This window comes from Polypterus senegalus, chromosome 3 (genome assembly GCF_016835505.1).
Source record: "Polypterus senegalus isolate Bchr_013 chromosome 3, ASM1683550v1, whole genome shotgun sequence".
Taxonomy (NCBI): domain Eukaryota; kingdom Metazoa; phylum Chordata; class Cladistia; order Polypteriformes; family Polypteridae; genus Polypterus; species Polypterus senegalus.
Window position 1 is genome coordinate 197,650,019 of NC_053156.1, and position 21,968 is coordinate 197,671,986.

At 36.2% G+C, this 21,968-nt stretch overlaps 1 protein-coding gene across 1 annotated transcript in view; it reads right to left on the reverse strand.

Annotated features, from left to right (window-relative positions):
• Window positions 1-21,968, reverse strand: part of zfand3 (zinc finger, AN1-type domain 3) — a 232,187-nt gene that overhangs the window by 152,172 nt on the left and 58,047 nt on the right. The window contains exon 2 of the mRNA XM_039748355.1: window positions 5,261-5,301. Coding sequence (XP_039604289.1) covers window positions 5,261-5,301 — 41 coding nt within the window. The remainder of the gene's footprint in view (window positions 1-5,260; window positions 5,302-21,968) is intronic.

A 21,968-nucleotide genomic window follows, 5' to 3' on the forward strand; every position in this document is an offset into this window, starting at 1 on the left:
TCATCACCAACAAGTTGCACTTGTTTTATTTTATTTTATTTTTATTTGGTGGATACTGTGTAATGTACCTGGGCTTGAAGCCATGAAGTAATTGTATTATTGCTGGAAGTTGCACTATTATTTATTTTATTGTCATTATTATTAGTTTAAATATTATGCAAATTAATGATGGTAAAGTTGTTTAAAAAGTCACTTTAACGTGTCAGTGGACAGAGATTGTTAACATTAACAGAAAGTGTAGTTGGTTTACAAAAAATCTTTACTATTTATTCCTTTTCTAAGACATGCTCAGTGCAATAGAACTATTGACAAGCACCTCTGGATATTGTACTAGTCTAAATTCCTCTTTGGATGGTTGAAAATATGTTGTCAAAATTATAGTTTAAGTCGTTTGCAAAATTTGTTCAATAAATTGGTTCTATATTTTGACTGCAAATTTCATGCAATGTGATTGTTTCCCTTCATTAGTGCCACCCCCTTGAAAACCATCACTTTATGGGGCCATGCAAACCTGTATTAATACAATGTGCAAATTAAAATGTTTTTTTGTACAATGTACACTTCTCATGACAGTGGAATTGGTTATTCTTAGCCAGTCTACTGCAGTAATTGCAGTGGAAAATGTGGTTAACATCCACTCATGCATGGGGAAAAAAATACTGTCAAATACCGTGAAACCGGTATAATTTTAAAAAATACCATGATATAGAATTTTGGTCATACCGCCCAGAACTAATTAAACTCTATAACTACAGTAATCCCTCGTTTATCACGGGAGATAGGTCCCAAGGCCGGCCGCAATAACTGAATCTCCGCGAAGTAGGGAACACCATATTTATTTAATTATTTAACGTGTAATTGGAAATTTTTACACGCTCCCTGTACTGTTTACAACCCACCCTTTACTCTATGAACAACAGGGACAACTGTTAATCAATATGAAATCGGTAGGTAAGTTTACAGTTACTGTATAGCGAAATACACGTACCTATATATGACGTGATGATGGTGATGAATATGCTGTGCAGTAAAAATGATGACGATGAAGGTGATGACGACTTTTACTGCGCAGCTGATGACTGTATTTTACGTCTCTTCAGACGGCAGTGCCATTTCCTGGGGCACCTCTTCCACGGTTTCCGAAGGTGTATCCGTAGTAGTAGCAGTAGGAACTGGCTCTTTTTTGCGAGGCTGCCAAAACATTGTGATCGGCAGTTGCTGCCTCTGCTTCTTTTTCCTATCAAAGAGCAGCTTGTAGGCGGTCATGACATCGTCGACCTTGCTGCAAAATTGGACCGATCGAACCATATCGTCGTCCCACTCCTGTGACCGCTCTTGCAGATCCTTAGTCAGTCTGCAGACACAGCCGTAAACGTTCTCCCTTCCTTCGACATATCCAGAAGTTTCACCTTCTTAGCGATCATCATCATTCTTCGTTGGCGTTTAGGCTCAGCACCAGCCTTGGAAGAAGGAGTACGTTTGGGAGCCATTGCAGGGGGTAAAAATTGAAGCGAAGTTCAACACAAAGAAACCAAAAAAAAAAAAAAAATCACACACAGTACAGTGTAAAGTATGTGTATATATGTATATATAAATGACAGCAACACTCATAACAGTGACAAAACAATTACATTGTCAATCATGTTATTTTTAAAATGTTTCCTTTTCCTTTTCTTTTTCATTACTTCTTTAACACACTACTTCTCTGCTGCGAAGAGCGGGTATTTTGCTAGTTCTCTCTATAATCCAACATCCATCTGTACGTCTGTCTGCTTTTCAAGACAGGACTACTTAACAGATTTAGATTGGATTTTTTTCTATACTTCGCTTTAACATTTCGGATTATTTCAAACTTTTCTCTCACCACGTTATATTTTAGTTTGGTTACGGCACCGATTTATTCACATGAATCCATGAGACAGGCTGCAAGCCAAAAGGAAGGGGGAGGGGGCATCTCAGGAGTAGGCAGGGCTATCCTCACTCACGCGCCAGCCTCCGTTCGAGTTGCTCTACCTCTTGCCATGTGTGGCAGCATACATTGCCTCCATTTAGTTAGCGATACCAGTTTGTTCAGCAGACATTATCATCTAGAGATTGTTAAAGAGTATCATTTGCCATTTTTGAGACACAAATCACAGCCACATGTGTTTTTGAGGGTACCTCCTCATTGGCAGAGATATCACGCCTACATGCTCTTCTCCCCACGCGGGGGATGCTCTCCCATCAGAACTGAACATGATCAGATACAGTGGCAATATCTGGCATTGGAGCGTACTTTCCATCCACTTGGTCTTGCCAACTTTACATTTTTGCCAAAAAGATCACAGCTCCATTCTCGCCCCTGATAGATAAACCAAAAATATTGTATATCAAGAGGCCCTTGGGTATGAAAGTTATCAATATAAAGTCTTCTCAATACAATTTTTTTAAAACATTTTTTATTGATTTTTGAAGTTTGTCCTGTTTCACTACTAAGCAGGTAGAACCAAGGGGGACAGGCTAATGTTAAATATGAGGTCATGTTCAAAACACAATCCAATTAGATGCAGTCCAACATTGTGGACAGTGTAGGACTTTAAATATACATTTGAAAAACTCTCATTTACAAAACAAAAGATTTCAGGGTTAATACTACAGCATCTTGTAAATTCAACATTTATTGACATACAGCATGATCATGAAATGGGAATATTATCAAATGGTATTGCAGTAAAGTAGCTTTCAATACTGTAAATCTGGTCTGAATGAAGAAAAATTTGTAACTGAACTGTATATTACTGATCCTGTCCAGAATCCACAAGCTAATTACCGGGTCTTTAAAATCAGCAGACCTTCTGTGCTGTGCTGTGCTGATAAGTTTTACTATGAAGCAAAGGAAAAACACTGTAATTAAGTTCTGGAGCTTGTCGTTTTTTAATTTGAGTTTTATTATGCATTTTTTCCTTACGATAAAGAAATTCAGAAATTTGATTTTGTATTTTTATTAAAACACTTTACACTTGTATAGTGATAAATATAAATTGGTACAGTATTGTTTTATTCATAATCCTATTTTTTCCTTTAAACATATGTTTAAACATTGTCAAATTTAAGGACTTTCTACACAATTCTTTTAATTTTTCTTTTAGCTTATCCTGGATTGATAATGCTACACAATGCTACAAAAAAAAAAAAAAATTGACAACTTAATACTACTTTTATTTGTGTGCTCACCATAAAGCCCTTTCTTGTTAAATAAATAAATAAAATAAATATATGTTATATATATTCATGTTATAAGCTATACTAATACGGTTTCTATGAGAACTATATTGCTTGCAGTCTTAGCAAGATGAAAACAATTAAATGGGTATTTTTGTAAGTTAAATAAAACATGCTGTACAAAAATCTTCCAAGGCAGGTCTTCTACAATAGTTAAGCATGTTTATTAAAAAAATATATATCTATTAAATTATTATTCTGTTTTTGAATTTCATAATGCACAGTGAAATACTTTGCATATGAGAATTCATTTTACTGATGCTTAAAATATACCTAACTTCACAACGATAACACAGAAAGTTGCCAAGTAATCTGCTTAAGTTATAAATTCATTTTTCTTTCCTTTTTTTATACATTTGATAAAAATAAACTCAGTTTATGACATCATGAATTAAAATTATCAAGTGTTTGTTCCATCATGATTACACTGTGGAGTAGTGTTATTTGGGAAAATAAGAAATGAATTACATATCAATCATCTTTTTTCCCCCCAGTTTGGTTAAGTGGGAAGGTTTATGAATGGAATTAAAACAGAAATCTCACCTTATAATTTTGTTTGAGTATGTAAAAAGTATGCCAACTCAAACATTAACAATGTCATAGTCACTTTGACCTACGTTATTTTCACATACTTATTTTACAGATAACTCAAAGTTACTAAGGCAATGTGGTTTGGACTATAAAGCCATCACACTACCTTCAGGCTGACTCTTTTTGATAGACAAGAACACCCTTTCCAAATTCAATGACTACAAAACACTCTGGCTGCCAGATTTCAGTTTCTTGGGTGATAATTTTTGCGTGTTTTCCCCCTTTGAACACATAGGCAAACATTTTGTAGCATTCTGATACTTACTAAAATTGAACTCGCAAGTCATGTTTTAAAAGATGTAATTCACCACAGACTAAAGTTTCATATACTTTTAAAAAAAAATGTCTATTCAAATAAAATTACTTTATCTTCAAACACAAAGGAATGTTTAAACAAAGCAGCAAATATTTTTAATGACTCACTGAAATATTGCAGGACTTCTGATATATAAACATGACAGCAAGTAAAAGTCATTAAACCAGTCTCATTCTGAAGGTAAAAAAAATGGCAACTGAAAAATGTTTTCTGAATAGAACAGAACAAAATTCATCAACAAAGCCATCATCAAATTAAACATGAATTAATTAGTGGAAAACATTCATACTACTGATGAACATCAGCAGAATGCTATGAATGTGCCAGAAAGTTACATCAGAACCAATGTGACAAGACTTCTTTGTGAATTAAAATTACAGTGATGCCTAACTGCTAAAGCAGCCAATTAATTTGTACACAAAAAAACTACATTCTAAATAATTAGCTCACTTTGATCAAGAAACATGTACTGTAACAATGCTAGAAGAATAGAATATTCAAATAACTTGAAAACTACAGTGAAGGACTACAGTATATCTGGAACAGCAAGCTGAGATACCAAACTGCATAATACTCCTTGTTTATTATACTGTATATTAAAACTAAGAATTACCCATATTTATTTGAAGGAACACACAGAATGCAGTTATTTTCAGTAGAGACATTTTTAAACTGAAAGAATGTGTGTGTACATCATACAGCTTTGAAATGTGCAGACACAGTGGGAACACAAACAGATACACAAAATCTGTTCAATGAACTATTTAATTAGAGAGGCAAACCCAAAAACACAAGATAGAAATTTAATGTTGAGAACAATTTCTAGTTTATGCTGATCCCCAAACACAATAAATGTATTAAGAAGAGAAATGCCATAAAATAGGTAATAACCCTAAACTGTTCTTTTACTTACTGAGATTTGAAAGTTGTCACCTCAAAAACAGGGAATAAAATGTTGAGATTAATTTAATGGCTACATTGTCAGCTATGTAGTCCTCAAAATTTGTAATTTCAGTTGTGCTAATTGACAATTAGATTTATTTAAAGCCCATCTGACCAAAAGGGCAAATTATGTGAGAAAGGTTCACTTACCAGCAAAGCACTTTGAACAGAGATTTCTAGTCTTACTGGACCTGTTGTAAAACAAAAATGAAAACATAAGCATAATAAAATTCATAGTATTTTTAAGTCATCAACAGAAAACAAAACAAATGACTTTTATTTTATATAATGATTTTCAACAATAAGCATAAGCACAACCGCACAAAGTGAAACTTCACTGTCATGCAACAAAACATAACATTTTCAAAACAGCCAAATACAATTCAGGGCCAGTTGTGGGGCAGTAAGGGTTGACAGCCAATCTAAGCAGCACTGGGAAAGCAGGAAACATCCCTGGACAGAGTGCCAATCCATTTACATACTAACCCTTACAAAGAAGCCTACTTGGAATAACAAATTAACACAACACTTCTTTGGGAATGTGGGAGGAAATGTATGTTACAGCCACAAATCTGAAATCATGACATAAAACAGCACAACATACAACACCTTTAATATTATAAGAAATCTTAACTGAAGACAATACACAGAGCAAAAAAAAAAAATATGAGAACTCAAATACAGTAAGTGCACTTAAGTTATTTAAGATTGTACAAGTAAATATGAATTGTACGATGGATGGGTGTGGCTGAAACTCGAGGAGACAAAGGTAAATCCAAACATAAAAATGACCAGAGTAAGTGTTGTGGGAAGGACACTGTTGACCTGTAATGCTTTCTTGATGGCAATGCATCGTTTCTGACCCATACATATTTTTTAAATGTAGAGAGATCTATAATCTCGTCTGCTAGCCACAACACTTATCTATGTGTTTTCGATCTACATGCTTTCATTAGGTCAGATTATATCGGGGCATAACATGAGCTACCACAGCTATGCTGATGACATGCAGCTATATTTATCAATAGCATCTGATGACCCTGACTCTGTTGATTCACTAAAACACAATGTCTTGCTTGTGTTTCTGAATGGAGGAGTAGTACTTTTCTTAAGCTAAATAAAGAGAAAACTAACATTTTAGTGATTTGCAATAATGGATATAATGAGGTTATTAGAAATAAACTTGATGCATCAGGATAAAATGTCAAGACGGAGGTAAAGAATTTAGGGGTAACTATTGACTCTAACCTGAATTTTAAATCGCATATTAATCAGATAACTAGGACAGCATTTTTTCACTTAAGAAATATAGCAAAATTCAGACCTTTTATATCATTGAAAGATGCTGAGAAATTAGATAACGCTTTTGTTTTCAGTTGACTAGATTACTGTAAAACACTCCTCTCAGGACTACCCAAAAAAGACATCAATCAATTCCAATTACGGAATAATCCTAACTAGGAAAAGAAAATCCAAGCACATTTCTCTAGTTTTGATGTCACTACACTGGTTACCTGTGTCATTCAGAACTGACTTTAAAATACTGCTTATGGTTTACAAAGCCTAAAATAATCTCGCTCCATCTTATATTTCGGAATGCCTGACACCTTACATTCCAAATTGTAACCTTAGATCTTCAAATGAGTGTCTGCTTAGAATTCCAAGAGTTAAACTTAAAAGAAGTGGTGAGGCGGCATTCTGCTGTTATGCACCTAAAATCTGGATAGGAAATCACCAGTCTAATACAGTGGAGCACTTTAAAAAAACTGCTAAAAAAACAGATTACTTTAACATGGTTTTCTCATAACTTCATTTTAGTTTAATCCTGATGCTCTGTATATTCAATTAATTATCATTACTATTTATGGTGGCTCCAAAATCCATACTAACCCCTACTCTCTCTTCTGTTCTTTTTCTGGGGTGGCAATCTGCACCACCACCACCTGATCAAAGCACCATGATGTCCCTGCATTGATGGATTAAAGGCCAGAAGTCCACATGACCGTCATCAAGTTTTTCCATGAGAACCCTGAATACAATGAGGACTGATCATTTATGTTAGGTAGAATGCCTACAGGGGGGCTGGGCGGTCTCATGGCATGGAAACCCTGCAGATTTTATTTTTTGCCCAGCCGTCTGGAGTTTTTTTTTTGTTGTTTGTTTTTTCTGCCCTCCCTGGCTATAAGACCTTACTTTTATTCTATGTTAATTAGTGTTCTCTTATTTTAATTCTTACCGTGTCTTTTATTCTCTTCATCACGTAAAGCACTTTGAGCTACATTATTTGTATAAAAATGTGCTATATAAATAAATGTTGTTGGTATGTCCTCAAAGTCCTCCAACAAAAAGCAAGCATTTTAAAATAAGGATATAGGGCTGATGCTTTAACAGCTGCACTGAATGAATGGAAAAAGAACTGGCCATCATGACTGATAACGACACTATTATGGCGCTACTTCAAGGCAGTTGCTTTAAGCACACACAGACTTTTGTATTGCATGCTGCTCTGAAAACTCCAACAATTGCCTGCTTGCTTTGCCAAGTGAGGCATGTTGCAAACTTTTTTTTATAGTAGTAGCAAGTTAGCCATGTGCTTAAAGAAAAGCAACATTTATTGGACTTGCCACCACACAAATTTGTGACTGATGCAGTCACGCAATGCAATAGCACATTGGAAATGCTAGAAAGGTTTTTGGAACAACAGAGATCATCTTAACAACAGAGGTCATCTTAGCAGCTCTGCATATAGGGAGCATGCAGCACACACTTGTCTACAACACATCGGCCACAGGTGCTCAGCTTAACGCGTGTTCAGCAGATGTTCAGCTGTGATTTAAGTGTTGACAAGTCCGATTTCAGTGAAAGAGGACACACCAGTTTATGCAAGACAGTAAAATGCCTTCTCTGTAGAAAGCCTTAACAGGTGCATTAGCGACATCTAATCGGTCAGATGCCAAAAACAAATACAAGCAAATATCTACATATAGTAATTGAGCAGGATAGAGATTCACAAGATCGATCTTAAGACTTTAAGAAGCGAAACTTAATCTTTTAAACAAAAATGACAATCGGAAAAACTGACATTTTTACCAAGGCCTAATGTCAAAAGTTAATCATGTGCTCACCATTCAGGCATAAATTCAATCAAAAATCTATACCACAGGTGCAAGGAAGATTCTGCATTTAATGGGTCTCGGTGAGAAAAAACCTCATCACACTCTTCTAAAGTGCTTGGATAAAACTCAATCTGTTGGTTGTGTGAAGAACATGTTTGGACCATTGGGTACCGCAAGAACACCAGAAAATATAAAAACATTGACACAAGGTATAGACATTCAGCACAATGTCATTCAGCAGTAGGGCTGCAACTAATGATTATTTTGGTAGTCAACTAATCGTTCAATTTTTTTAATGATACGTGACTATTTTGATGCCTGCGACCTGTGGTTGCACATCCTGTTCTGGGATCCAGTGCATGTCTTACCTCATCTGCTCACGTCTGTCCACCTGTGAATGTCACCCTGAGGTCTCTGCATTAACACGATCAAAATTAATAATAATCAAATTAAAATAACAACCAGTGAAACATATGAATTTGAAAATAATCATGTTTTATATTAGTGTGACTATCACAATTAAAAAGAAATACATTAAAATACAAACTAAAGTGCACATAGTCTTTAAACAAAAAAAGTGCATTTAACTTAACCAAAAATGGTCACTGGTGTGTCTTAAAAGTCCAAACGTTTAAATAAAGCTTCAATAGAAATAAAATAAAACAATAATGTACAGTTTATAAAAGATTCAGTTCATATATTCCTGATTGCAGTGCAGGAACATGAGCATTTCAACATGCTCTGGTGCGAGGTTGGCTCTCTTCTCTGAGACAATGTTCCTAGCTGCTGAGAAGAGACGATCAGAGGTAGTAGAGGTAGCAGGAACACACAAGAATGATTTTGCAGACAGAGAAAGATGTTTTAATCATCACACTCTGAAGGAAAAGTGTTGAAGTTTATCACATCATGTATTATATTATGCCAAAATAAAAAAATAACGGACTAAAATATGTAACAAGCTAATTACTGACATACTCCAAAACACAAGTTACATAATGTTAGTTAGAGATGGTTTACTATTCATATGAACTCAAATATTATATGAAAAATGAAGAAAAAAAAACTAGGATGGTTCAGCTACTCCTATTCACTCGTTTACTATAGCTCCAAACTGGCTAGAGTCTGTGTCCAGTGCAATTTGGAAGCACACTGAAGTCGAGTATATGTGGCGGCGTACATTCATTGAAATCCGTAACTGGCTAAAGTTGTTTCTCAGGGAGTTTGCCAGTATGCCGGAGCCGAGTAAATTCGGCGATGAATATTCATTGAATGCTGTAAACGGCTGTAGTCGTGCCTCAGTGCAATTTACCAGCACGCAGGGGGTGAGTATATTCAGCAACATACATTCATTGAACCCCACAAACGGCTATATTTACTTCAAAGAGCAATCTGGCAGCACGCTGGAGCTGATCAGTCAGTGCTGTGCATTCATTGAGCAGCCAGCTTGTGAGCACTGCCGGCCCCGGGAGAACTGCAGCAGTACTGTCTCTGGGATTCAGCCGCTGCACTAGACGAGCCTGCAATCATCAGCATTTACCTCTGTGTGTTTGCATGCTGCCACTTCAAGTGCAGTTGGCTCGGTGATTTAGTGAATTTCATCAATGACTTCAGTTGCACCTTGAACATATAATATTGTTGTAGTAGTTTTTTTTATAGTTTTTACAGTTCATTTGCAGTGTGTAAAATGATCAGTGTTGCAGTAATTGTGATGCTCTTTGCATGAAAAAAAATGTGTTCCATTAAAATTTCACATTTTCTTTGTGAATTGTGACAATTCCTTAAAAAGTGCAGCTAAAAAGTATTTGGCGTCCAGGGGTGCATTAAACCCCATGTATGTGTCGGTTTAAGGGTTAACTATCATTGTCGAAACCGTGATATACACATTATAATACAAACTAGGGATGCACCGAAATTTCGGCCGCCGAAAATTTTCGGCCGAAATAGCATTATCGGTTTTGGCCGAAACGTAAGAAAGCACCGAAAATAAAAGCCGAAATTGTCGCCACGCCTCTCCCATCCTCCCGTCCTCGTTCAAGGCTGTCATTACGCATCAAACACGGAGTATGTCGGCGGTTTGGAAGCACTTCAAAGTTTCAGATGAGGACAGCAAAGTTGCAATATGCAACATTTGCTCTGCAAAAGTTTCAAGAGGGGGTTCAACAGCAAAGACATTTTCGACTACAGGTTTAATACACCACCTTAAGTCAAGACACGCAATTGAATTTGAGGAATACCGTCAAACAACGTTGGTTAAAACTAAGCCAACTAGCACATCAACACCCTCGGTTGCCACATTTTTCAAAAAAATTAAGAAATTTGCAAATGACAGTGCTAAAGCACGTGACATAACAGAGAAAGTAATGGAATTCATTGCTTTAGATGACGAGCCGTTTTCAGTCGTGGAGGACATCGGATTTCGTAGGCTAATACACCACATTGAGCCACGTTACACACTGCCAAGCAGACGGTATTTTGCAGAGACCTCTCTACCTGAAATGTATGACCGTGTTGCAAAACATGTTCATGAGCTCATGACCACAGATATCTCTGCTCTAAGTTTTACCACAGACATATGGAGCTCTGACGTTAGTCCAACTAGCATGCTCAGTTTGACAGCGCAGTGGATAAACGCGAGTTTAAATTGCAAAACATTCTGCTTCATGCACAGGAGTTTGTCGGCTCACACACTGCAGCAGCAATATCCGATGCTTTGGCTAACATGTTTGAAACTTGGAACATAGACAAGTCTAAAGTGCATGTGATTGTGAGAGATAATGCACGGAACATGATAAAGGCTATGGATGACAGTGGATTAAAGAGCATACCTTGCATGGCACACGCTGCAGTTGGCTGTGAATGAGGGAGTGCTTAATCAGCGGAGCATATCAGAAATCACAGCAACTGGGAGAAAAATTGTGGGACATTTTAAGCATTCTCCGCTTGCTTATTCCAGACTACAAGATTTGCAAAAACAGTTTGGGATGCCAACAAAACGACTACAGCAAGATGTGGCCACTCGCTGGAACAGTACATACTATATGTTGCAAGGATTACTTGAACAGAAGCGGGTTTTAGCTGCATACATGACAGATCACGACCTGCCAGCAACTTTGAGTGCACATCAGTGGATGTTGGTGGAAAACATTGTCTCTCTTCTCGCCCGTTCGAACAGTTAACCAAGGAAATAAGCTCAGCTCAAGCGTCTGTTGCTGAAGTTATTCCACTGATCGCAGCACTGAAGCGCCTGCTTGGAAAAGAGGCGGAAACAGATCATGGCGTAAAACAGCTAAAAAAAAACTCTACTGGAGGCTGTTAACAAGCGCTTCCAAGACATTGAGTCCAACCCTCTTTACGGCATTGCAACAATATTAGATCCACGCTTTAAAGACCATTACTTTGGCGATGAGAAAGGCAGGATGTACGCGAAATGGTGCAAACAGAGCTTACGGCTCTTGAAACCTCTGGTGAAGCACAAGCCGCGACGGGAGAACAGAGCAAACTGTGCCTGAGAAAGCACGCATTACAAGTGATGGCGCACATTCCTTCGCTTATGTTTGAAATTTTACAGGAAAGCGTCCCAACCCACAGCGTGGTAAGAGCAAGCGCAGCCTCACAAGAAGTAGCAACCTATCTAGCTGAACTACCCATTGGCAGAAGTGACAATCCACTTGACTACTGGGCGCGAACAAAGATCGCTTTCCTTTGCTTGCATGGACTGCGCGCAAGTACTTATCTGCCCCAAGCACCAGCACAGACAGTGAGAGATTATTCAGTGCAGCATCTCATGTTCTTGATGAGAACAGAAATCGTCTCTCCAGCCAGAAAGCTGAACAACTTTTGTTCATAAAGAGAAATCTGCCACTTTTGCTAAAATAAAAGCAGCCTAATTTGATGTTGTTTACAGTTAAAGGTTTGATTTATTTATTCTGTTATTGCAATGTTGTTTTGCACAGTAATTTAAAATTGAAGTAAAACGTTTAATGCAGGTAATATTTTGCACAATTCGTAAAGGCACTAAAAGCTAGCACAGACTGAGTGATTTTATTCAGTGCAGTATGTTCTTCATGAGAAGAGGAACTGTGTCTTCAGCCAGAAAACTGAAAAACTTTTGTTCATAAAGATAAACCTGCTTCTTTTGCTTAAATTAAAAGCAGACCAATTTAGTGTGTATAGTTATGTTGTTTACAGTAAGAGGTTGGATTTATTTATTTTTCTTCTATTTGTGCACTGTTGTTTGGTACAGTAATTTAAAATTGAAGTAAAAAAGCAGCTAGCATTTTTTTTGCACAATTTTGTTACAGAAAGAAATTTTATTTAGTTTTGTTATTGTTAAACAGCCTTATTACTGTTATTTATTATCAATAAAAGTTTGATTGCTTAATTAATTTGTAGTTTTTTTAATACAAACAAAAAGAAAATATTTTAAACATGTTTTTTAATTAAGCCAGTTTCGGTTTCGGTATCGGTTTTCGGCCAAGTGCATCCAAAAATTTCGGTTTCGTTTTCGGCCCAGAATTTTCATTTCGGTGCATCCCTAATACAAACAGCAACGTTAACATGTGACACTAACTTTACTCGCTAAAACAGCTCCAGGATACTTGTGTTTCAGATGTGCATTCAACTTTTTTTTCATTTTCTGCAAAATGCTCCCACACTTTAGAAAGTTTCAGTCTCAATTTTTTTCCATCTCCTTCCCCCTCTTCTATCCGACTCACCACAGCAACCACTTAATTTTCCTCTACATTCTTCTTCTTCTCAGACATTCTTCTTCGTTGGTAGGACCGTGTGAAGTCTTGACAAACAATAACAAACGATACTGCCCCCAGACGTTCACGTACTGCATTGAAGTTACAAAACCCAATGTGGGTCTTTGTGACAGGAGCATCTATTGAAGTTTCTGTTTATGACGCGTCAACAATAAAAAAAAACCCCTGTCGATTTTTTGTACTCGACGTCGTCAATTATGTTGACTAATCGTTGCAGCCCTATTCATCAGCAATAACACATTTAAAAGGGGACAGTTTATAACTGCTTAGAATACAGATTGTGGAAAAATTTTTAAGGATTAATTTAGCTTCTTCACTCATTTATTGAATTGTTAAATAAAAACTGAACTCAACTATTTGTGAATTCATTTAGAAAAATACGGTATACTGTATGTATTGGTGCTCTTTTTAAAATATTTTTTTCAAATGTGTAATTTAAAAGAAGGTAAATATACTGTACTGATTATTTTTTATCATTACTTTACTCCTTATCCAGTATTTTTAATCAAGTGACTAAGTTAAGTAACCATTCATACTGTTCTTTCAAAAAATCATCAGATCTGCACCTCAATTTCTCTCAGCTTTACTAAAGCTTACACTAAACTCTTAACACTGTCAGTGATATACCCCAGGAATCCATTCACTGTTTACAATGATAACTATTGTTTCATTAATGATACATTTATTTTTCAGTTTTTCATATTCATGCAAGAAATATGCTTGAAATGAAACAAACTTTTACTGTTTATACTTACTATTATTACATGGCCATTGTTTTTTGTCTATTAATGGCTCTACTGTCATAATGGTAACAACGCTCTTTTTGGGTCACAGTATGGTATCAATTTTCTTGTTTGGGTGCATAGATTAAAATATTTAAGAGCTCCTGCAATATACCAATGACAGCTCCCACTACAAGCTGTAACAGCAGTTTGTCAATGCTCATACAGTTTGAAACTGTATTACCAATTCTCACTATTAAAAAAGGAACAAAACATAATTATAAGAAGTCCTGTCAAGGAATTTGTCAAAATGAAATTGAGGCTGGGGAAGAAAAAAAAGAAAAAAAACAAACTTAAAGTGATTGTATAATTAGTTTTGCTATATGAAATTTATGAGAACAATTCTCTAGTTTTGATGGCGATATCCCAGTTATATGTTGTGAACATTAACATGAGAATATGATTAACGAGGATTTTCTAGTTTATTTGTAAAATTACAGTAATATTTTAATAATTTTTAAAATTCTACCATGTGAAACATAGAAAATAAATTAATAAAAAATAATGATTTAATGTATGTTTTTTGTCATTAATATTACCATACACATTAATGAACACAGACATAAAACCATAAACCATCTTTTTCTCCTGAGGTGCCCATTTAATAACAAAAACAACATCCATGCAGCAATAGCTTTAAATTAATTTCCATTAAATGCCCACACTAAATAACCTGCAAATATTTTACCCAGTATTTTAAGTGTGCCTATTCATATTTCGGAAATAATGTATTTACAGTGTCAGCCTCTGACACAAAAAATTATTTAAATTTTAAAAAACTATTTAAGACAACTCTATATTCAATTAACCTAACTTTTCTGCTTTGCACCCTGCCCTACCATAATCTATTATCTATGTTGGGAAGGAGTGAAAGCTTTAGATTTGTCAAAAAATTCAAACTCCGGCTTTCAACGGATCTCAATGTTTTAGGGTCCCCTGATATCGAAAACATTGGTACCTCGATGATGGGTGTTTTCCAAATCTGACGGGGGAAAAATGTGACTTTTGAGGTGGATGCAAGATAAAGTGACTGAAATTAACTCAGAACAGAAATTGATATTTTCGCATTGTATCATTCATCAGGAGATGTTGTGCAAGTCAATGCCAAAAATTTTCACACAGGGCCATGTAGGTTTGGATTTTTTTTCTCCCTAAGTAATAAAACCCATCATTTAAAAACTGCATTTTGTGTTTACTTGTGTTATATATACCTATCTCTATATATCTATCACTATATATATATACATACATAGATATATATATATATACCTATATATATATATATATATATATATATACTATATATATATCTATATATATATATATATATATATACCTATATATATAGGTATATATATATATATATATATATATATAGGTATATATATATACATATATATACATATATATATATATATACCTATATATATATATATATATATATATATATACCTATATATATATATATATATATATATATATATATATACCTATATATATATATATATATATATATATATATATATATATATATATATATATATATATATATACTATATATACAGTGGTATGAAAAACTATTTGCCCCCTTCCTGATTTCTTATTCTTTTTGCATGTTTGTCACACAAAATGTTTCTGATCATCAAACACACATTTAACCATTAGTCAAATATAACACAAGTAAACACAAAATGCAGTTTTTAAATGATGGTTTTATTATTTAGGGAGAAAAATCCAAACCTACATGGCCCTGTGTGAAAAAATAATTGCCCCCTGAACCTAATAACTGGTTGGGCCACCCTTAGCAGCAATAACTGCAATCAAGCGTTACTTGATAACTTGCAATGAGTCTTTACAGCGCTCTGGAGGAATTTTGGCCCACTTATCTTTTGCAGAATTGTTGTAATTCAGCTTTATTTGAGGGGTTTCTAGCATGAACCGCCTTTTTAAGGTCATGCCATAGTATCTCAATTGGATTCAGGTCAGGACTTTGACTAGGCCACTCCAAAGTCTTCATTTTGTTTTTCTTCAGCCATTCAGAGGTGGATTTGCTGGTGTGTTTTGGGTCATTGTCCTGTTGCAGCAGCAAGATAAGCTTCAGCTTGAGTTGTGAACAGATGGCCAGACATTCTCCTTCAGGATTTTTGGTAGACAGTAGAATTCATGGTTCCATCTATCACAGCAAACCTTCCAGGTCCTGGAAGCAGCAAAACAACCCCAGACCATCACACTACCACCATCATATTTTACTGTTGGTATGATGTTTCTTTTTCTGAAATGCTGTGTTCCTTTTAGCCATGTAGGGACATTTGCCTTCCAAAAGTTCAACTTTTGTCTCATCAGTCCACAAGGTATTTTTCCCAAAAGTCTTGGCAATCATTGAGATGTTTCTTAGCAAAATTGGAGACGAGCCCTAATGTTCTTTTTGCTTAACAGTGGTTTTGTGTCTTGGAAATCTGCCATGCAGGCCGTTTTTGCCTTGATCTCTTTCTTATGGTGGAGTCGTGAACACTGACCTTAATTGAGGCAAATGAGGCCTGCAGTTCTTTAGACGTTGTCCTGGGGTCTTTTGTGACCTCTCGGATGAGTAGATCTCTCGCATCCTGGGGTAATTTTGGTTGGCCGGCCACTCCTGGGAAGGTTCACCACTGTTCCATGTTTTTGCCATTTGTGGATAATGGCTCTCACTGTGGTTCGTGGAGTCCCAAAGCTTTAGAAATGGCTTTATAACCTTTACCAGACTGATAGATCTCACTTACTTCTGTTTCTCATTTGTTCCTGAATTTCTTTGGATCTTGGCATGATGTCTAGCTTTTGAGGTGCTTTTGGTCTACTTCTCTGTGTCCAGGCAGCTCCTATTTAAAGTGATTTCTTGATTGAAACAGGTTGTGGCAGTAATCGGGCATGGGGTGCTCTGAAATGAATTTAGGTGTGATACACCACAGTTAGGTTATTTTTAACAAGGGGGCAATTCGTTTTCACACAGGGCCATGTAGGTTTGGATTTTTTCTCCCTAAATAATAAAACCATCATTTAAAACTGCATTTTGTGTTTACTTGTTTATATTTGACTAATGGTTAAATGTGTTTGATGATCAGAAACATTTTGTGTGACAAACATGCAAAAGAATAAAATCAGGAAGGAGGCAAATAGTTTTCACACCACTGTATATATATATACACATATATATACATATATATATATATATATACATATATATATATATACATATATATATACATACACATATATATACATATACATATATACATATATATATATACACATATATATATACACATACATATACATATATATATATATACATATACATATACATATATATATACACATATATCATATATCATATATATACTATATACATATATATACATATATATATATATATATTACACATATATATACATATATATAAATATATATACATATATATATATATATACATATACATATATATATATACATATACATATATATATATATATATATATATACATATATATACATATATATACATATATCTATACTAATAAAAGGCAAAGTTCGTTCTCACTCACTCACTCACTCACTCACTCACTGACTCATCACTAATTCTCCAACTTCCCGTGTGGGTGGAAGGCTGAAATTTGGCAGGTTCATTCCTTACAGCTTCCTTACAAAAGTTGGGCAGGTTTTATATCGAAATTCTACGCGTAATGGTCATAACTGGAAGCTGTTTTTCTCCATTTACTGTAATGGAGATGAGCTTGAACGCCGTGGGGAGTTTAGTGTGACATCATCCGCCCCCCGTAATCACGCGTACATAGAAAACCAGGAAGACCTCAAAAGCGCTGAAGAAAACATGCATTATATAATTGAGAAGGCAGCGAAACAATAAGAAGCGAGCGAGTGACATATACAACCATATTCATGAGTTCTGCTACTTCGGAAACAAAGCACGATGTAAACCTACACTTTAAATTAAGTTCATAGACAGGCTGCGCTGGCGTTTGTAATTTAGTGCCTGCCCATATAAGGCCGTCCGTCAGCGGCAATCCAATAGCAAACTCCACTAAATATTCACGGGTGAAGGACTGTGCTTATGCAGAGGAAGATGAGATGGTCAGGGTGGTGTTTGACACAAACTCAAGCGAAACTGCGAGAGAAAGTTTTAAGTGCCAGGACTAAGGTAACATTAAATACAGCCATGGACATAGCAGGATGGCACCAGCACAGCTGGGAACCTTGATGCATGTACACGGGTGCTCCGTGAACTGGCGCGTGCACAGATAAAAGCAACAGTTCCAAAAGCTGAACAAAACGAATTACACAATTGAAAAGGCAGCAAAAATATGAAGCGTCTGATACATACAAATATTCATAAATCCAGCTACTGCGGAAACAAAGCACCGTTGGAAAAAGTCAATGTCCGCTAAAGGAAGACAGTGTAAAAAAACCCGTGCATGCAGTGTGTCAGGTCTCAGATAAAGAAGAAGGCGAGCTGTTTATTGATGCAGTAAAGCGAATCGATGAATGAAACCTGTCATCTTTACAGCGATTGACAAACCGGAATGTAACTTGAACACAACACATCCTACAAATACGAACCTGATTGAAAGAAATAATGATAATCAAATCCTTGATGACAGCAACACTCAGTAACACTCACAAAACAAATACTGTATATTGACAGTCATGTTACGTTATTTTTAAAATGTTCCCTTTTCTTTTCTAGCTTTTTAACACACTACTTCTCCGCTACGATCAGCGGGTATATATATATATATATATATCCCGATCTACATACTCGAATAATGGATACTTTATTAGCCATCAATGATTGTTTTGGTAAAGCCATACTCAGTGTATTCATTAGATGAGCGGTAAAAAGTAAGAAGGCGAGGGAGGATGACTTATTGAGGCATGCAGGCTGTAGTGCTTGCGTCAACTCTATCTGAATTAGCGATCACATTTGAAAAAATATATCTTTTCAAGTTCTATTTAGTCCATATGTGTCAAACTCAAGGGCCGCGGGCCACATCCGACCCGGCGTGTAATTATATCCGGCCCGCAGATCATTTTATATACTGTATTATTGTTATTAATGGCCCGGGTATATGAAGCGCTGGTAACACAATAAACTACAGATCCCATAATGCAGCGCTTCAGCTGCCTTGCGCACACTTACGCGTTAATCAAGTCTAGCTTATGATGCTGCAAGTTATTGCGAAGCTAGCTCACACGATGCTGAAGAAAAGTTGATTCTGAAAATAGAGCCTTTAAAACCGATGGGAGGCTGAGTATATGTTTACTGAACCCGTGTGTCTCATTTGTGGAGCTAATGTGGCTGTAATTACAGAATTTAATCTAAGACGGCACTATGAGACAAAACATCAGGGTAACCTGAATGCAATGCAGAAGATACAGAAAGCAGAAGAATTAAATAAGAATCTGACACTTCAGCGGACGTTTTTACCGTGCACAATCACAAAGTGATTTCAAGTGAAGCTGCTTTTATGGGAGACACAAATGCACCAGTGCACATTGACCCCCTTTCCCTGTTGCCAAGTAATGTTAAACCAAGTCGTCACTCACGGTGTTCCCAAATCGCACTTTGCTGATAAACTGGCGCACTGAGTTTACGCGGCTTTGGTGACTTTGAAGAACAAAAAAAGTCCGTCTACATGCGGCTCGAACCTTGTGCATGTTTGGTAGCACATATCTGTGTGAGAAGCTCTTCTCAGTGATAAAGACTAACAAAACAGCACACAGGAGTTAAGCCTCACTGATGAGCACCTGCAATCCATCCTGAGAATCTCCACAACACAGAACCTCACACCAAACAGAAACGAACTTGTTGCCAAAAAAAGATGCCAGGCGTCCAGCTCTAAAATGACATATGAGCAAAGACAACTGAATGATTTGATTTGTTATTGCTGAAAGGAACACATTTTATTTATATTTCCAGGTTTTGTTATGCAGCATGTTCATATTTGAATTTGTATAATTTTGACAGGATATATTTTTATGGAGAGCAAAATCTTTTGGGATATTTAAAATCTAAGTTTATTTTTATATAAAATTACATAAGAGTAAAGAAATTTGAATGTTTGTTCTTTTAACGTTTACTTTATTTCTAACTTGTATAATTTAGACAGGATATATTTTTATGGAGAGCAAAATATTATAAGTTGTTTAAGGTTTGAGTTGATTTATTCAGGAATAATATTCCTGTCTGTTTTTACCATTCCTACCAAAGATATTTCTGTCGACTAAATAAAAATTCCTTCTATTTAAAATTTAAATAGAACTTGAACAAATACGATAGTTCATAATATCCACGCGACTTGCGTAAGGCGGGGAGTTATCCGTTTTAACAAACAGCGTATTGCACTGATCTGAAATAGCTGTGTGTGTATATATGTAGATATGTATGTATATATATATATATATATGTTATATATATATATGTGTGTGTGTATATATATATATATATATATATATATATATATATATATATATATATATATATATATATATATATATATATATATATATATATATGTGTGTGTGTATATATATATATATATATATATATTTGTGTATATATATATATGTATTTTTATATATATATAAAGCACTCATCACTCACAACAGTGACAAAACAATTACATTGACAATCATGTTCACGTTATTTTCAAAATGTTTCCTTTTCTTTTTCATTGCTTCTTCAACACACTACTTCTCCGCTGCGAAGCGTCAACATCACTAATTCTCCAACTTCCCGTGTAGGTAGAAGGCTGAAATTTGGCAGGCTCATTCCTTACAGGCTTACTTACAAAAGTTAAACAGAGTTCCATCCATCCATTTCCTAACCCGCTGAATCGAGAATGCAAGTCCGAGGGGTCTGCTGGAGCCAATCCAGCCAACACAGGGCACAAGGCAGGAACCAATCCTGGGCAGGGGTGCCAACCACACGCAGGACACACACAAACACACCCACACACCAAGCACACACTAGGGCCAATTTAGAATGCGCCAAACCACCTAACCCGCATGTCTTTGGATTGTGGGAAACGGGCGCCGGAGAAACCCGCGAACAGGGGAGAACATACAAACTCCGCAGGGAGGGACCGGGAGCGAACCCGGGTCTCCTAACTGCAAGGCAGCAGCGCTACCACTGCGCCACCGTGAAGTTAAGCAGGTTTCATTTTGAAATTCTACACGTAACGGTTATAACGGTCAACAACGTCCTTAATGTTGAACTTTTATTCATGGCCCCATCTTCACGAAGTTTGGTAGGCGGCTTCCCTGCGCTAACCGAAACCGGTGTACGTATTTATTCCGATGGTATGACGCCACTGTCGGCCACCATATTAAACTTTCCAACGTCACTAATTTTCCAACTTCCCATGTAGGTAGAAGACTGACCCACATCTTCACTAAATTTGGTAGGTGGCTTCCCTGCGCTAACCAAAACCGATGTAGGTACTTATTTCGGTGGTATGATGCCACTGTCGGCCACCAAATTGAATTTTCCAAACGTCACTAATTCTCCAACTTCGTGTAGGTAGAAGGCTGAAATTTGGTACTTATTTACGGTGGTATGATGCCACTGTCGGCCACCATATTGAACTTTTCAACAGTCTTTGTTACTTATGGGCCCATCTTCAAGAAATTTGATACGCGGGTTCCCAACGCTAACAGAATCCGTCGCTCCGGTCTCTACATTCCCTTCCTTGCTTTGCCACGGGATTCTCGTCTCCCTGCTGATAACTACAGCCTTTTTATTTAATCCACGGCTTCTCTGCTGTTTTATTGTTCATTTATTACGATTATAGTTATTGTATAGGTATTTTAGACTAACTTTACATTGTTCAGGTACCCATTTCCTTTATCATTCCAACCGTACCCACATTAACATGTCTATCGAGGTAATCACCATCGATCAAAGAACTGTCAATTACCAAGTGGTTTCCATGCCCGGAGATGGCACCTACCTTTTCCATTCTCTCTGTTACATATTCGCGGCCATGTCAGGCTCACCTTGATATCTGGAGGAACTTTGGTCTTATGTATTGAATGACTGGGACAGGTTCAAGGTGGACTGATGGTACAGTAGATAATTATACTACACAGGAGCCGATAGAGATGAAATGCTTAAGCCTTCACCTATGCATCTGCATGCGAGTTG